At 35.0% G+C, this 17,891-nt stretch overlaps 1 protein-coding gene across 1 annotated transcript; it reads left to right on the top strand.

Annotated features, from left to right (window-relative positions):
• Nucleotides 1-3,611: 3,611 nt before the first annotated feature.
• LOC149228832 (uncharacterized) lies at nt 3,612-12,574 on the top strand. The gene is made up of 4 exons (XM_089375737.1): nt 3,612-3,769; nt 11,910-11,996; nt 12,090-12,182; nt 12,355-12,574. The coding sequence occupies exons 1-4, from the start codon at nt 3,641-3,643 to the stop codon at nt 12,550-12,552; spliced, it is 507 nt and encodes a 168-aa protein (XP_089231863.1). The 5' UTR covers nt 3,612-3,640; the 3' UTR covers nt 12,553-12,574.
• Nucleotides 12,575-17,891: the final 5,317 nt, after the last annotated feature.

Genomic DNA, 17,891 nt, shown 5'->3' with positions numbered 1-17,891 from the left:
TGTATATGAACTCGTGTGACAACCATTACATCTAAATTTATTACAAGCTAAAATTAGTAAAGGAAACCAATATGTTGCCTTTAATACTGTGGCTAGGAGGTGTCTACTGAAAGAGGACCCAAAGTTGATCATAATTCATGGAACAAGGGACCAATCAACCTTAAGCACAATGCAAGAATAGGATGAAAACCTTAAGCATGACCACCAACTCATCGAATGGCCTTGAGGCTGCAATATGCAAGAAGAGGATGAAAAACATTGACTTTGAAAGCTTTTACAACCAGAGAACCTTAAAACCCCAACTCCCTCCTTTGGACAAGTGTATTTGAGTTTACCAAGAGTTGGCTTCCAACACACCCAACGCTCAATGCCAAACATGACATGGTACACTAAAACACAAAGACCGTAAAACCTTTCAACATATCGACAAAGTACACATTCTTCCTTGAAATACACATTCTAAGGAAACCCACAAATGACTTCTCCTCATTTTGAGGATGGTACCTAAGTTAAATTGGATTGCATAGGGATTTCTTAACACAGGGTTCAAAATTATTACAACAATATACTCATTAATCACTAAATATGTCATTTGTAGGAATTGCAGTTAGGTGGGGAGGATAACACTCCTATCCATTTTTAAAGCTACACCCAATTAATAAGTTCTCCATGTGCCACAATAAATGCAATTTTTATGACTATAGTGACACATCCCTCGAGATTTCCTTCCACACCAACACTTTTATCCATGAACTAAAGAGTGACTATTTCATTATTATATTATACATACATGTTAATATAAGCATTAAAATTTGTATTCCTTTGGAAAAAATGCTAGTCCAAGAGATACATTTGATCACCTTGTCTTGTATCCAATATCCAATGTTGACCCCTATATCCTTAGATCTAGAGTGAAGGTTTCATTTCTAATGTTGTGTTTGAGCTTAAATTCTAATTAAATATTTGGGTTAGCCAAGGTCATTACTTAACTTAATGGCTTTGCAATATACAATGTATCATATTTTTTTTAAGTTCAATTGGTGAGATATGTCTGGGGGATTGAACTTTCGATCACTTGGATACACAAGGGCTTGCCAACATGCTTTTTTCCAATTGTGCTACTACCCTCAGAAAATATACAATGTATCATATTAACATCCACTTAAACCAAATTGACTTTTGGGACACATGTCTCTTTGATGATGAAGGGAATCCAATTATGTGATGTCAAACACATTCCCTCACAAACACTCACAAAGACCGTACACTTTTTAGGGTTCGAACCTAGGTTGTCTGTTATGAAACCAACTCACAAAAAGATAGAAAAGATAGATCAACAACTTAGAAATCAGCCTCTTCGAGGGGGCAACCTCCTTTACATTACACAAAGAACAATTATTGGATGATACAAATGACAAAGCCTCATTTCTATATATAGGAGTCTAAGGGGTCACAATATAATCAAAGTCAACATAACAATAATAATATAAGGGCACAAAAATAACAATAGTGGGCTTCTATGGGGCACAATAATAACAATATGGGGACAATAAGGGCACAACAATAACAGTAAGGACCACAATGACACTAGTAATGGGGGAATCACTAGTGTTATAGGGACCTAACATTGTCTATATGGAAACACTGTATAATTTTGAATTTATTTATTGTAGATTTGTACATAGATGGATATTCCTTTCTTTGCATTTATCTTTTAGACTTCTTGCTTTCACCAATTGATTTAGAGCTTATGGAGTCTCAAGTAGCACCAATCCCCTTGCTTCTATTGGATTGAATAACATGATTTCTCTTTTGAAATCCATAATATCTCATTCACATGCTTCCTATTTCTCCCATAAGACTTTAGCACAGACTCCATGATCATGTTTGTGTCCCTCTTAATAACGCACTCCTTGGAAGGGGCCATAAAATCTTTTATTAGGACTAAACTTGGATGTCTCTTCTTTCTTGCCCTTTGATTCTTCATTCAATCATACCACCCATCAACTTGTTATTTTTCCATTTTTCTTATAATGACCTTTGTTGTTGGGAAGGTGCCTTTCAAGTATTTTGTCTTTGCATATAGATACACATAAAGTATAATTATTTTAATCTAATGGACGTGGTTTTTAAAATCACCAATATTTAATTAAATATGCATTGTTATACCTTTGCTCAAGTCAACTTCAATTCAAATTCTAACACATGTGTGTATACCCTTCCTTGCTTAGTTTGTATATTGTTGTAAGTCCGCAATATATTTATGTTGGCTTTTGAAAGATCATCTCATCCCAAAATAAGTAGGGGGGATTCAATATTCAAATCCAGAGTGGGGTTGAAGAAATGGATATTGAAGATGGATTCAATTATAGAAACTATCTTTTGAAAAAAGGTTAGTTTTGCCCCAAAAAGAAAGTCCCTCCTTTGAGACCTTGCCACAACTTCCATAGTTGTGAAATTTTACAATAATAGAACCTCTAGAGTAGAGGTTTACCATATACTTAGAACTTAGGTTGGAATTGATTTGATTCTTGAACTCTTTAGATGATGACTAGAGATCATTAAATACATAGTTTGAAGCGTTTGCTTGTAGTTATTAATGAACTTGTTAACCATCCATAGATGAATACTTCCCTTGCACATGTGCTTGATTTTGTCAATAATGAAAGAATCCTACTATGTTTTTGGTATATTCGACAAGACTACATCTTTAAAATAAAGAAGATTCAATTCTTAATGCTTTGCAATCCTGTAAGAGGGAGGGACAATCGAAGTCACGCAGGAGGAGGTATTCCCTTTGTTTAGCGAAACTCTACAGAGATAAAGCACTAAATGCAAGATTAACCCCTTGTTTATGTGATAATTAGGGAATATATATCTATTCTCTCAAAGATTAGTCTTATATATTCAAAAAGAATTTCTCATTTATTCTAAATAACACTTAACACTGTTTATAGAATAATTTCTCACCATTACAATCACAATAATCATTTTTCAAGGCAAAAACTACATCAAAACTTTTTGAATATGCAAGTAGATAATCTCCACAAATGAAGATGAAAACATATTTTGAGCATGTTTAAAGTGGATTAAAATATAATAATAAAAGACACAACAAAAATCTTGATACAATAATAGCTCAAATAATTATCTTTAACAAAAATCTATTAAAAATTACTATAAAATTATAAAATGAAATTAACATTAATAAATAATCAATTAATTTATATAAAATCCCAATTTAATAATGAATAATTACTTAATTCTTTAAGTTCCACTTCAAAGAAAGCATTGACACATCAGCTAGAGAAGGATGCATTATTGTTTTGGAGTAAGAGAAGGGTGCATTATTGTTTCGGAGTTCTATGTCTGTCGCATCAATATTTTATTTGATGTGCCCAATTATTTTTCCAAAGTAAAACTATTATTCAGCTTAAATAATAGAATGTATAATATTTCAAATTCTATAAAATGTATAATATTTCAAATTCTTTGAAAATCCGTTTTACTGAAACACAAATATATGGCTGTTGATGACATGATCGGACGGTAGATATTCTATCCCACCTTTAAATTCAAATCCTCTTGGTAGTTTGGCGCCATTGCGCGTATCCCTCTCAACGAGCTCAGTAGCTCGCATATGAACAATCATGGTTTGCAATCGCATAAACATTGCCCCAGAATCGATCCACGAGCCACCAGATCTCTCTCTGCACGACTTCCAACAGTTCATCTGCGTTTCTTCGTGGTCAAAACGATTTCAGAAAAGGTATTTTTCTGCAAGAGAGTGCTAAAATTGCAAAGCGCCATTATTTTCTTGTCGCCGTCATGAATCCTCTACGCCTTGTCCTAATGAAATTATTTAGAGTTCTTGATTGGAAAAATTTGCCATATTTCAACTTTCTGGAAATATTTCATTAAATAAGCTACCGTATTATCTAAAATAAATCTGAAGAAAGAGGCCGTGCTCAAAACAATGTTTTAAGCAGCAAATTTCACAAGGGTTATTTCTGGTTCAGTTATTCTGAGCTTTGAATGGAAAATTTTGACTCTATTTTGGCTTACAGGCAAGATTTCATAAACTAACGCTCTCTATAAATGGACTAGACAAGGTTGTGCTCAAAATTTTGTTTAAAAAATGGCAGAGTTTGGGAAGAAGTTCTTTAAGTTAATGGATCAGCATTCAGATGCATTTCGAGTGGTTTGATTGAATGATTTCTGTCTCAGTTCCGCACATTTAAAAGTTTTGGAGAATGGGAATTGATAATTCTGGTATTTGATGGTGTTCTATTCAAATTACACAGAAGAAGATAGAAAGCTAGGGCTTTTAGAGGCTAAGCGTACACAATGGCACAATCTTTATAGGTTTTCGTGAGATTTTTAAGACAGGCAAATAGGATAGAAAATTAGGGATTTCACTAAGCCAAGAAAGCTAATGCTACATTCTTTACAAATTTACTTCAGAGTTTTGAGACTGAACATTTTTGATGTTCAAGTGGTCCGTAGATATCTTCATGCGGTTTCTATTTCCATGGAACCATGAATTTGATATCTCAACATGAAATACTGTGCTCCGAAGGGTTTTCCCTTCCAGCTCATCTTTGCGTAATGGAATAGAATCGTTAATGCTCTTTAGTGTCTGGAGAAGTCAAAACTAATGGATCAGGAAGCAGGGGCTATTGGAACGGTTAGTAATTGAGGGAAACACTATCCTTCACAATATAAAAACGTAGAGGAAAACTCATGGTACATTTTTGTAGTTTTGGTCAGATTAGGCCATCCAAGCACGCCGTTAGAGATTTCAGAGAGAAGCTCTTTGTTTTCTTTAGCACCGCCTGAAGGGGAGAACTTTTGCCACATTCCAGGGTCATCTCTGTTCATTATAGAAGGAGGTCTTGTAACCTGCTCCAAACTGCCAGTTTCTCTCTTTGAAAGTTTGTATTGAAAACCAGTGCTGGGTCGAAGGTTTACTCATATGAAGGATGCAAAAAATGAGAGTCCTTTAGTGAGTCCATGAAAAAGGCTTGGCGAAGATTTGGGGCAAATTGATACCTGCAGCAGAGCCAACAAAGTTCCAAAATTAGAGCCAACCTCACCAATTAAAATTTGCAAACAACCTGGAATCCTATCTTTAGGACGAGATTGTTTGAAGCACCCCGAAAACTCAAGTATGTTATTACTATGCTACCTTTCTATAGACTGGAATTATTTCTTTTATTGCTGCAATATCCGTGATATAGTCCTGGCTCAAGCAATTGAAAGATAGACTTGATTTTTCTTCTAGTTGATTATGAGACTCTGTAGTTGAAATTTAAAAAATGATATGCCCAATGTTGCATGGCCCATTGATCTATGCAACAAAGGTTTTATGTTGACCTAACAGGGGAATGAACTCCAGTGGGCCCAATTCTGGGTTATACAATATTTTTTGTTTAATAACAGAAATGATAATTTGAATAAATTATTTAAATAAGCAACCTTACTATGGGCCAGTGACACAAAGAACAATAAACTTAGAAATCTATTTTGCTAAACAAAAGAAACAAGCTTGGAGAATATTGTTACTCTAAAGATTCAACTTCAACTTCATATGACACAAAAGATGGGGTGTTAACTTACGATATTTAGCCAAAGTAAATCTGATAGGAATGACTAACTTGGAAAGTAAACAACTGGGCTCCCAATGCCATTTAGCGGCCAGCCTTTCATGAAACAAACAACGCAACCTTGCAGGTAGTACATTCCCACAGTGCAAGTTGTTTATGAATAGCAAAAGGAAGCACTGCAAAACTGGTTTATGTAGACCTTCTGTGTTCAGTCCTCCTGTCTATCTGTTTTATACAATTTGACAGCAGTATTAACTGATACTCACATGGGGACCAACATGAGAAGCCATAAAAATTCAAAATGATTAAGCACTGAGAGAACTCTTTCTGCTCATACAGACCTGTAAAATGTCATCAAGATTAGAAAGGGAATGGCATATATCAGGAAGATCATAGATCACAAATTTCACCCTAATCTACACTGTTTGTTGTTTCTGAAGTGAGGTTGTTTTGCTTTCCAGTGAGAAGATATACTTGAATTCTGAAAGGATATGTTATAATGCTGATACTACTTGTGACTGCACAGAGAGTCCCTGAGTCACTGAACAGCCACCATTCCTCTGTGGAAAACTGGTTTCTGTATGAAGGGGTGTTACCTGCAACAATGCCTATGGACAATCCTGCAGAAAAATGGGCTTTGCTTGAAAGGTGTGTGATCCCTTCAACATGCTGATAGCTGATGGTTATAATTTTGAAACATAACCCAGAGGAGAAAGAAAGGAAACTTCTTCCTAATCACGCACAGGGCAACCCTTTCATATTGATTAAGCCAGATGCAACTACAGTTCCATGGGAACAAGACCAAAAGCCATTATCAAATCACAGTGTTCCATGACACTAGGAAATAGACCTTGAGTCAATCTGGTAAATGCATTATCTGTAACAGTAAGAATAGATGAACGTATTCCTCAGTAACTGCTATTCCTCACATCTAGAATTTTGCACCCCTTGGTATCCTTAGTGAGTCTTTTCCTTCTTTCCAGAATGGAATTTTGAGTGTAGGTGCTTTTGTGATTGTTTCATTGCCTTCTTGTATATTATTGGTCTCTCACGTGCATTCATGGACAGGCATAGCCCACTAGATATCTGAGAGTCTGAAACAGGCTTGACAATTCTCAAAGTTTTGTAAACTTTTCTTGTCATTTTAGTATCTAGAGTCTTGTCTGCTATGGTTTGGAACTTCTTGAAAAAAATGTTGGCATTGGGGGTACACATGCTAGTTTTACATTTTTACCCAATATGGTGGTGTGTAGGGTATCACAAGATAATGTTTTGTTGGAAACACATCAGGATGGTTTTCCTGCTATTGATGTGAATGACTACTTCTGTTAAGCATATTTTGCTCTATGCCATGTTGTAGGAGGATGCATACCTGGGATTGAGGAACACATCCTATGGTCTGAGGGATTTGTCCAAATTTTGGGGACATGTCTTCTGGCAACATATCATAGTTAAAATTAGGCTTAACAGCAATAGCCATTTGTATCAACAGCAGGAAAACCATCCTGTTCTACTGTCAACAAATTTTACCTCAAGATACACTTGGATTTTCCGAGTATTCATTGCAAGCAGGTTAAAGTTAAAACTAGCATTAGTACCCATTGCTAACATTTTTTTTCAAGAAGCTCCATACTTTATTTGCAACTCCTATATCCAGGATTCAGGATTTGTCGGCCGGGGGAGGGGGGGGGGAGGTACAGAAATGTCCTGAACAGCTCGAGATGCTCCTTGGCTTGCTACCTGATGTCTGCATGATGCAAAATTTAAAGTTGGGGGACATCCCATGTTATGGTCATATGCATCTAATTTGTAAATTTCATTTTCCTTCACACCATGCATCTAATTTGTATTCTGTATGAGAATTAACAAAGGAATGATGCTCTTTTTCCTCTTTTCCGCTTTCCACAATATTTGTTGTTTTTTTGGTGAGTTTTCCATGTTCTAGATCCCACTTTGTTCCCACACACTCAAATTTTAGTTGCCTTGCTATGCCACAATAATAATGCTTCAAATTCTTAGTTCTGGATTTGCTTATTCTTATTTTTAGATTTGCTTTAAACCGAATCTTTACCTGTAAATTGAGATGTAAACTTAGAATTGTGTTTATAGATTCAGAAATAAAGTTGAGTTTTTGAAAAGTTCTCAAATGAGAGGCAAACGTTTTAGGCTAAGCACAACCATACCCTTTATTTTCCTCCCTTCCTATGGATTATAATTGATAATCTAATATTTTTTAACTTCATTTGATTCTCTGAAGTTGATTCCCTTCCTCCATTTTCATTAAAATCATCATGTTATAAGGCAAAAGGGCATACCTTTGTATGAAATTTTGCCAGCAAAGAGTCCAAAATTAAATTTTGGACAATTAAATTTTCATGCAACTAAGCAACATTGCTTTTTAACAATACTCTTGGTTCAACATTTTTTGACAATGGTCTTGGTTCAGTACTTTCTTACGAGCAGAGCCCTCTCCATTCCTTCAAGCAAGAGTGATCTCCTTGGAAAAACAATAAATCTGACCATTTCAATTTTTTCATAATGTAATACCTTGTACTGGATATCTTTGGTTTATGCCTTCTAAAATCTTGGATACCTCATCAATTTTTCCCTTAGAGAAACACTGTTTTACAGAGTCAAAAAGTTAGTTTCACAACCTCTTCTAATTATTTTGCCTTCTAATGATTTTTCCACTTCACTGGTCTGAAATAGAGCAGACATTACTTCTGTGTATACTTTAACATGTACAGAGGATTTACAATCTATCACTTCTTCAAGAACTTTTTATGCCTCAATTTTTTTTCCTACCTTCCCAAGATGATGCATGCCATAGATAAAACTTGCATGACTTGGAACAACACGTTCCCTAAGCATTTTGTTCAGTATCTGGGCAGCGGCTTGAACTTTCTTTGATTTGCAGCAAGCTTTGATGAGTGAATAGTACAGAGCATATGTGGGTGAGAGACCCTTTCTAATCATTATCGCCAGTTGATTCACTGCCTCATCCACCATACCCAACTTGCATAGGCCTCCAATGAATGTCCTATAGAAAACTATATCAGGATTTAAATTTTTTCATCTCCATTAGATAGTTCCTTGCATGGTCCACTCTACCAGCGTTGCACAAAGCATTGATCAATGCATTCAAATGGATTGTCCACTCCGAGAAAGGATTGTCCCTGATTTTAATATATAGTGTGACAAACCGTATGTGACAGGCAGGTGGAAAACTTTTCTCGCAATTGACTAAGCGACGTCCTGCGAGCCAGACTTGAGACGGAAACCCTCGTCAGAAGTATATGCTTGGCTCTTTTCCAAACAAATGAAGAGTCAATGAGGTTTTGTGTAATCACTTCTGGTATCGTATTGGGTTATTGTTAGAAGCGATAATTGGATTCGGATTCTCATCGAGTGAGTTGTTCTGCTTTCTCAATTTGAGAGGGTTTGTTTGGAGGGAAAAACGAAAGAGGACATACAATAATAGTGAGGGGAAAGATGCAGAGGAAGAGGATTGAGAACATCGCCAGCAGGCAGGCTACATTTTCCAAACGTAGGTGGATTGCTGAAGAAAGCTTACGAGCTCTCGGTGCTCTACACTGCAGAAGTTGAACTTGTGATTTTCTCCCCAGCAGGAAAGCTCTATGAACTGTTTTTTAGTGTAAATCCTACTATTTTGATTCTAATAATCATGGCTATGCAAACCTCATGAGATTCTTACTAATAACCCCGGTGGTGCAAGCCCTAGTAAGCTCGATGTTGAAAAACTTAGTGTAAAACCTCCAACAACAACATAATCAATACATGATGTCAAAAAAAATGGAGAAGCATCCAAGGTTCTTAAGCAATGATGTAATGAATGAGGTGGAGAAGCATCCAATGTTATTGAGCGATGGTTAGCTATACGAGGAAACATGCAATGTCATCTTCCTTTCATTTTCATGGATATAACTTAATATAACTTTCTTATGTAGAAAACATGGCTTATCTTAGGCTTAACCATGCATATAAAATACCACCTATCATCTTCATTGAAAAAAGAATGGTGTCTTTGTTCATAAATATCAGTGATTAATCGTAGGAATGGCTATTATTCTCTATCAAACAAAATCAAGGACTAAGTAATGAAGATCTTGGTCGACAACAAAACTTATGATTATTAACTTCACATTAAAATTCACTTCATCTCTGCCACCTTCAAGGAAATCTTTGTTATCCATCACCATATTGATGTTGTGACTTGGTCCTTGAAAAACATTCAGCATGTTTGATTCATGGAAACCTTCAAGTTAGACAGTATATGTCATGCTAACTTGCAAGAGATTGGTGTGAGGTACATTGAGGCTTGCAGGGCCTGCCCTGCAGTTTGCCCTCATGAAAGCATAGAAGTAGATTATAACCAGTTTCTTAGGAAACCATGAATCCTTTCTAGCCTTGACATCTCCGTGACCAACAAGATATACAACTCCTGATAATTCAGAACACTTCCATAGTTCCAAATGTACATCACAAGAAGGAAGCAGGTGGCAAAAACCATTTATCCAACCATTTTCCCCCACTTTCATCAAAACTGCAGAAAAATAAATTAGCTCAGTTGATCCAAATAGAACAGGAAATCCAATCGCAAGGAATATATTTTTTGCCCATATAAGAACCATGACAAGAGTCACTAGGCTTGTAGTCACCATAATCATCTCTACCTTTGCAATGCCATATGCATTTGATATCTCGACCGTGCTCTTAAAACAATCACATACCAAGACACACATTATCATTAGAACCTAGTTGATGACAAGAATGTAGATCTGACCCATGAACCGTCGGGATGTGTGAATTATTTTCAATCTGGGAAAGCATCCTAGGGCCATGGACATTTTAATAGGTGAAATTGTTGCTGAGATCATTTCCTGGCTTGCAATCATGGCAACAACACTAGCTATCACGAAGACTGGCCAGATAAAACCATCTGGAATTGAAGCAGAGAATACGTTCTCCACCACAGAGGGATGCTTCATAAGATATGCAACTTGATCCATGTAAGCCAATAGTAGGCATGGGAATACTACACATGTGAAGGCTATCTGGATGGATCTTACTGAGAAGTGACCCAAATCAGCAAACATAGCTTCAGCTCCTATTATGCATAACACGCAACCTCCTAGGGACATCCATGCTTTGAGAGTGTTCCTCTTGAACAAGTAATAGATATAAACAGGATTGAATGCCCTTAAAATTGTCATGTCATGTTAAATAATATTGTAAAGTAAAATAGAACCAATAGAGAAAAACCATATCATGAGTGCCAGAGAAAATGTCATGCCTACTTTTCTTGTACCAAACTGTTTTATGCTGAACAAGATCACCAGGAATATGATTGAGACAATGACCATTGTTTTCAACTTTAGTATTTTGTCAAATATTAAGAAATGTGAAACATAATATATATGTTAAAGAAGAAACATATTATATATCTTCAAGGAGAAACATATAATGGTAATGCAAAGTTTTAAAAGGTATGTGATCCTTAGGCTTATTGGAGAGTATATAAAAAATTTCACACCTTTTTATGAGATATGGGAGGAAAACATGTTAAAGATTTTTAATAAATATAAAATTTCCAAAATGATGCTAGTTACGTGTGATTCTTTTTTCATTGTTTGTGATTATGAAAAATGAAACTCAATGTTTTCTCATTAGTGCACACATATTTCATTATATAATTGCATATAGAAAAATCATTCCAGAGCCGATAACAATAAAAGTGAAGAATTTATGGTCCAACGTTATATTTAAGGGAGATGTTTGAGGATGACGTTTGAATTTTGTTTTTCATTTTAAGACATTTGGAGCAAATATTAGGAAGGACTTTGAGAAAGGATTGTCCTTGATTTTCGAAAATGGAGTTGTTCCTTTCCAGCCATATGCCCCAAGTGACCATCAAAGGGAGAGCTCATATGTTTTTTGGATGTTTTCTTTATAGCCATTTTTTTACACATATCCATAGAGTCCCCATGCCATTAATGTGAATTACTTGTTCAGTTTTTTTTAACCAAAATTTTTAACCAAACAAGAAAAATTAAAAAAATGCCTCAAGATCAAAGACTGAAACAAAGACCTATTGACATACCTTTTAAAGTATGGAAAGAACTTGTAAAATCATATGAGAAGTTGGATGCACAAAGAAAAGCCGGCAATGAGAGCATTCAGGTATTGAATTTTTCATTAAACATTATTTAGAATGTATTAATACTTATAAGTATCTTAGACATGTATTTGTGTGAAAATAAATTGAATTGGTTTATGTTTAAGGACAAGGCATCCAAGGCGAGGTTAACCAAGACAAAAGTCACTCATCGTAGTGGCCAGAAAGGTTTAAAAGCACTGATAACAACCTTTGTAAGTATATTAAACATGTGATATTTTTTTAATAAATTTTGTACTAGAAGAAAGTCATTGTTATCTAATTTCTCCCTATTTACTCATTGATAGGAACTAAAATATGGAAGACCTCCAAATCATTTGGAAAAGGAGGTGCTGCAGCAAAAGAGATGGGTTGAATTTGTTGTTTGGATGGACTCTATGGTATGTAATCTTAGTTGGATTTCCAATATACTTTTAAACCATATTTTCATTTTATTTTTTAGTACTATTAGATATTATATCTTACCTCATTTTATGGTTAACATTGTATAACAAAAACATGCGTTGTGTTATGTAATTAATACTAACATGTAATATTGATTTTTTTTGTCAGAATGCTATAGGTAATGATTGCCCAGACGATGATCCAAATTATGTTCAACATATATCAGGAGATGATGAGGATGAGGATGAGGATGATGGTGGTGAAGGAGGAGATGATGATGATAGTTGCGGTGTTGGTGATGATGTGGATCAGAGTAATGAGGATGGTCAAGATGATCATGAGGATGATCTTGGTGGTGGTAGCTAGGCATGCACATGCATTGTTTTTTATGAAGAAATTATGTAGATAGACATTGTTATGTTTAGATGGGTGTTGTGAATTTACCCTATATCAATGAGACATTTTGATTTTGTAATCATACGATGAGTTTGATTTATGTATGTTGTTAATTTATCGTAGAATAACGTTATTCATGAAATATTTTGATTTGTTAATCATATTTGAATTTTACTTGTTTTGATTAAAAATAATACTGATTTTATTAGTATTATGTTGCTATTTTATACATGTTTTGAAAATTGTTAATGACACATTGTTATTTTTTTGGATGGATGTTGTCAATTTCTCTTAAATTTCTTTACAAACGATTTTGAATTGTGATATCTACTTTAATGATATTTAGAAACTATCATATATTTCACTATGAATCTATAAAGGGGGTCATATATGTAAAGAAAAATATACTTTATATAAGATGTCAAATGCGGATGTAACCATGGATGCAAAATTGAAAGTAAAATTGGATGTTAAACTAGGAATTAATACAAAATGCAAACAATTGACATACAAAGTGTTTTAAATTAGAAGTGAAAAATTGTGCAATAGTTGACACAAAGAAGGGAACAAAACATGGCATACAAAAGGATATCAAATTGGGCAAAAACAAGGACACATAAATGGGCACCAAATTAGATGCAAAAAAAGACAACAACTAGATGTAAAATAAGATGCAAAGTTGAGCGTTAAAAAGAAGCAAAAAACGTTACAAATTAATATGCCAAATGATGATGCAAATAATGGTGTAAATTTGGGATGCAAACTTGGGTGCAAAAAAGGAAAAAAAAAAGATGTAAGAAAAGACATAAAACAAGATGCAAAATGGGGCTGAAAAAAGGTGAAACCAAGGATGCCATATTGGATGTAAAAAATGATTCCTAATCACATGCAAATTTAGGCTCGAACTCAGACACAAAATTATATGCAAATGTGGACACAAAATGAGGCAAAAAAAGATGCAAATTTGGATGGTGAAAACAATGTAAAACTAGACACCAAAAAAATGCAAAATTGGATGAAAAAGACGGTGTAAATAATGGTGCAACATTGGACACAAGTAGACACAAAAAAATGGTGCAAAAAGGGGCTAAAATAGCTTAAAATTGGATGCAAAACTTGGTGCAAAAACAAATACAAAAGTAGACGTAAAAAATGGCTCTAAATTGAATGTACCATTAGACACAAAATAAGATGCAAAGGTGGACACAACACATGACTCAACATAAGATGCAAATATAAATGCAAATTTGGATGCTCAAAATGATGTAACATTATATGCAAGAGATGGTGTTAAAAATGATGCAAAATTGGATGAAACAAATGACGCAAAATATGGTGCAAAATGAGATGGGAAAAATGGAGACAAATCAAACGTAAATGTGGATGTAAAAAATGGTCCAAAAAAAGATGCAAAAATGGGCACAAAAATGGATGAAAAATTTGGTGCTAAATCAAATTCAACACATGGTGCAAAGATAGGCACCAAAGCTGGTGCAAAAATAGAAGCAAAAACTAGTGTAAGACTAGATACAAAACCTAGCGTAAGACTAGATGCGAAAACTGACACAAAATGGATGCATAAAAAGACGTTAAATTGGATTCAAAATACAGTGTAAACTTGATGCAAATGATGGTGCAAAAATGGAAGCAAAGAATGACACAAAATAGGAAGCAAAAGAGAATGAAAAATAGATGCAAAAAATGACACAAAACTAGAACCAAAACCTGTCATAAAATAAGATGCAAATCTTGGTTCAAAATTTGACGCAAAAAATGATGCATAGTTTGGTGTAAAAAATGATGCAAAATCTAGCGTGAAAAAGGATGCAAAATCAGGTGCAAAAAAGGACGCTTTAAAAATTGTACAATAGAGCCAGATTTAGCGCCAGGTTGTTCATCACAATTACAAAAAAAATGCACTAAAATCTGGCGCTAAATCTGGCGCAAATCGCTGGTTTTGTTGTAGTGTAAGGACTGAATCTGTCTAGTACCAAAGTCCTAGCTGAAGATCAATATCATACAAGCAACCCATGACTCCCCTCTAGCAAGACATCCAAGATTTTTGAAGAATTACATGACCATTAGAGAGAGGTTCACATGGAAGGGACTCAAGAGGGACATTATCAAATATGTCCAGGAATGTGGTACATGTCAGAGAAATAAGGTTGAACATACACACTCGACAAAGTTGTTACAACTGTTTCCCATTCTAAAAAAAAATGGGAGAGTGTCTCCATGGATTTCATTACAGGGCTAACCTCATCCCAAGGAAAATATTGTGTCTTTATCATGGTAGATCATCTGACCAAAATTTTCCCACTTCTTTGCAATTTCCTCTAGAAGGTCTGCATCTCAGATAACAAAAATATTTTTCCGAGTATTTCATCTACATGGTTTGCCCAAAACCATTGTCAGTGACAGTGATAGCAGGTTCATGGCAGCATTTTGGCAAGAGTTATTTAGGTTAGTAGGCACAAAAATCACTCCTAGTACAAGTTAACACCTGCAAATAGATTGAAAGGTAGAAGCAATAAATAAATATGTGGAAGGTTACTTACAAAACTATGTCAGATGGAAATAAAGTGTATGGACCAAGTGGTTGTATTTAGGAGAATATTTTTATAACACCACCTATCACATGTGCATAGGGATGTCACCTTTCCGAGCCTTATATTGATATGAGGCATTTACTTTCGTAGACAAAACATTTGGAGATAGAAGGGCACCATTAGCGAAGGATTGGATCTAGGGATGTTAGGATATTCTTTGGGCACTCAAGGATAACCTATAGATAAATCAGAATCGACATAAGTTATATGAAGATCAATAAAGGCTAGAAAGGAGTTTTAAAGTAGGAGATGTAGTTTACCTCCGACTACAAACATGCAGACAGTCTACCTTGAAGCAGCAAGGAGCATAAAAGTTAAAGCCATGGTTCTACAGGCCCTATCAAGTTATCTGAAAAATAGGAGAAGTGGCATATGAATTGGAGCTTCCAATAGAGAGAATAATTCATAACATATTTCATGTTTCTTGTTTGAAGAAGGTGATAGGGGAGAACTTCAAATCATCACCTGATTTACCCCCATTAGATGAGGAGGGACATATTCAACTAGTTCCAGAGGAGGTTTTGGGGGTTTGAGAAAAGAAGCTTCGAAGTAGTACCATCCGTGAATATTTGGTATGATGGAATAAATAAGTGACATAGAGCCCATAGTTTTGGAGCCAGGTAACTCTCAACCAAGGTAATTTCCCTTGGTTTTCTTCAATTAATTAAGATTTAAAAGGGACGAAAGAGGAACAAGAGCAGGAGGGAATTTGGATTTTCTTCATTAGTATTTTGAGAGATGAGGCACATTTTAAGGCAAGGGTTTTAGGTGAGATCCTCAGCTTGTATTTGGTGGGATTCGATCTCACCCTAGTTGGAAACCCAACTTCGGTGGTTACTCCGATCACCCTAGCCAATTAATTTCTTCCTTTTCACTTAGAAATGGGTTTCCTCCATATCGTGTGTTCTGAATCAATGATATGAGCTTGGGGATTTCTCTGCTCTAATTATCAACTACACCGATATAGTGATTGAAATACTATGAAATGTAAATTCCCTAATAACACACAGGCTAGAGTCACACTCATCGTTGGTCTAGAATAGTCAAGCCATCAGGAGCTGAGCGATGGATTCATGAATTTGGTGAGGCCGACATATTAACTCTTAGGAATAGTGAGGCCTCCAGTAAGACCGTGTTCCCCTGTGAGCATTATGATAGACCTATCTGGAGCCAGGGAATAAGCATCAGTTACTGATCTAATTGACTTCTTCCAAGCCTACGACGAAGTCACCCTTCTGCACATCTGCTTAGAAGCTGACCGGAGATTGCTTGAAGCCAACGACTGCAGCAAGATGCAACTTCTAGAGAGCCAAGGCCGCAGAACCAATAAGCTCATTGTGTCATCAAGCATTGAGCTCGTTGTTGTTGGAAACCAACAAGTCTATCACAACAAAGTTATCAAAGGGTCTATAAATTGATTTTGATCACAACTATGAAGCCATTAATGGGATCATGAAATCAGAGGAATCGTGGGGTATAATAGAGAATGCTAGATTGTTGAGAATTTATTCGTGCAACTACTAAACCGCAAAAATTGGGCTCCTAGGCAATAAACTTAGCTTAATACAATGTTTATAGACAATTTATTGGTGAATGAGTGAAAATTAAACAATGGTGAAACTTATAAATGCCCTCTTTTAATACAGGGGGCCAATATATTAATATAACCATATATTTGATTTTTGGTTGATTTCCATTTTATGTTGGCATAACTATTGGCATAAAAACATATTAAATAATTTAATGGTGTTATGGATAATAACTCAAAGGAATTCATGATATTCATGTGTGAATTTATAGTGCTTGGAGAATTTTAACATAAAGTTTGTTACAGAACAAAAGTATAACAAATTAAGTAACCCTGAACTAGTACGGCTAGAAACCAAGGGCAAGATAAACATAGAAGGTGACCAACTTTTTTCATGCATCGAAAGAAAAATGCTTTTGCAATCTATATTAAATTTCATAGATGTAAACAGTTCCAATCTGATATTTTGCATGAAAATGCATTTTAAACTCCCTTATACTTAAATCCATTACACAATCACAATTATGTATACTTATTGACATACAAGCAAAAAACAATTCAATCTCAGTTATGACATGCCTCATCTCATTTCTCAAGTGAGCCCCTTTTATCTAATATGATTTTCTGGTGAAATTTAAAGGATTTCTTTAACTTATGTAGCAAATGTTTTTAAAAATTCCATTTAGAGACAAACTTTTCCATATTACACATTTTACAAACTAAAACTACAATTTTTTATGCAAAAGTTTGATTTTAATTAAACATTTCATCGTTACAATTTCAATTAGCGATTAAAAAAGTTTCGAATTCATACAGAATTGGAAACAAATTTATTAAAATATATGTTCGATTACTACACAATTTGGTTATTTCCAATCTATACATTAAACCCTTGCAAGAGAAATCCTTATATAGGTAAACAAATGATGTATATTGAAGACATAATTGAAATACATAAACTAAAAATGTAAGTGGATGACATACATTTAATTTTGGGAGTAGGAGTGTGAATAGGAGAGCTATCAGCCACTCTCCTCTCTAGACAAGAAAATTAGACTCCTATATTTTAAAACATCCAACCAAACATCAAAGGGTATTGGTGAATAGCGTACATTAGACATGCACACAATACGCATATGGTAAATGCATCCACATCAAGTTCGATAGGAACT

Source organism: Pinus tabuliformis, chromosome J (assembly GCF_031772625.1).
Source record: "Pinus tabuliformis cultivar Carrire ecotype Pingquan chromosome J, CPIR1, whole genome shotgun sequence".
In the NCBI taxonomy this organism is placed as follows: Eukaryota; Viridiplantae; Streptophyta; class Pinopsida; order Pinales; family Pinaceae; genus Pinus; species Pinus tabuliformis.
This window is presented reverse-complemented; position numbering and strand designations above follow the sequence as displayed.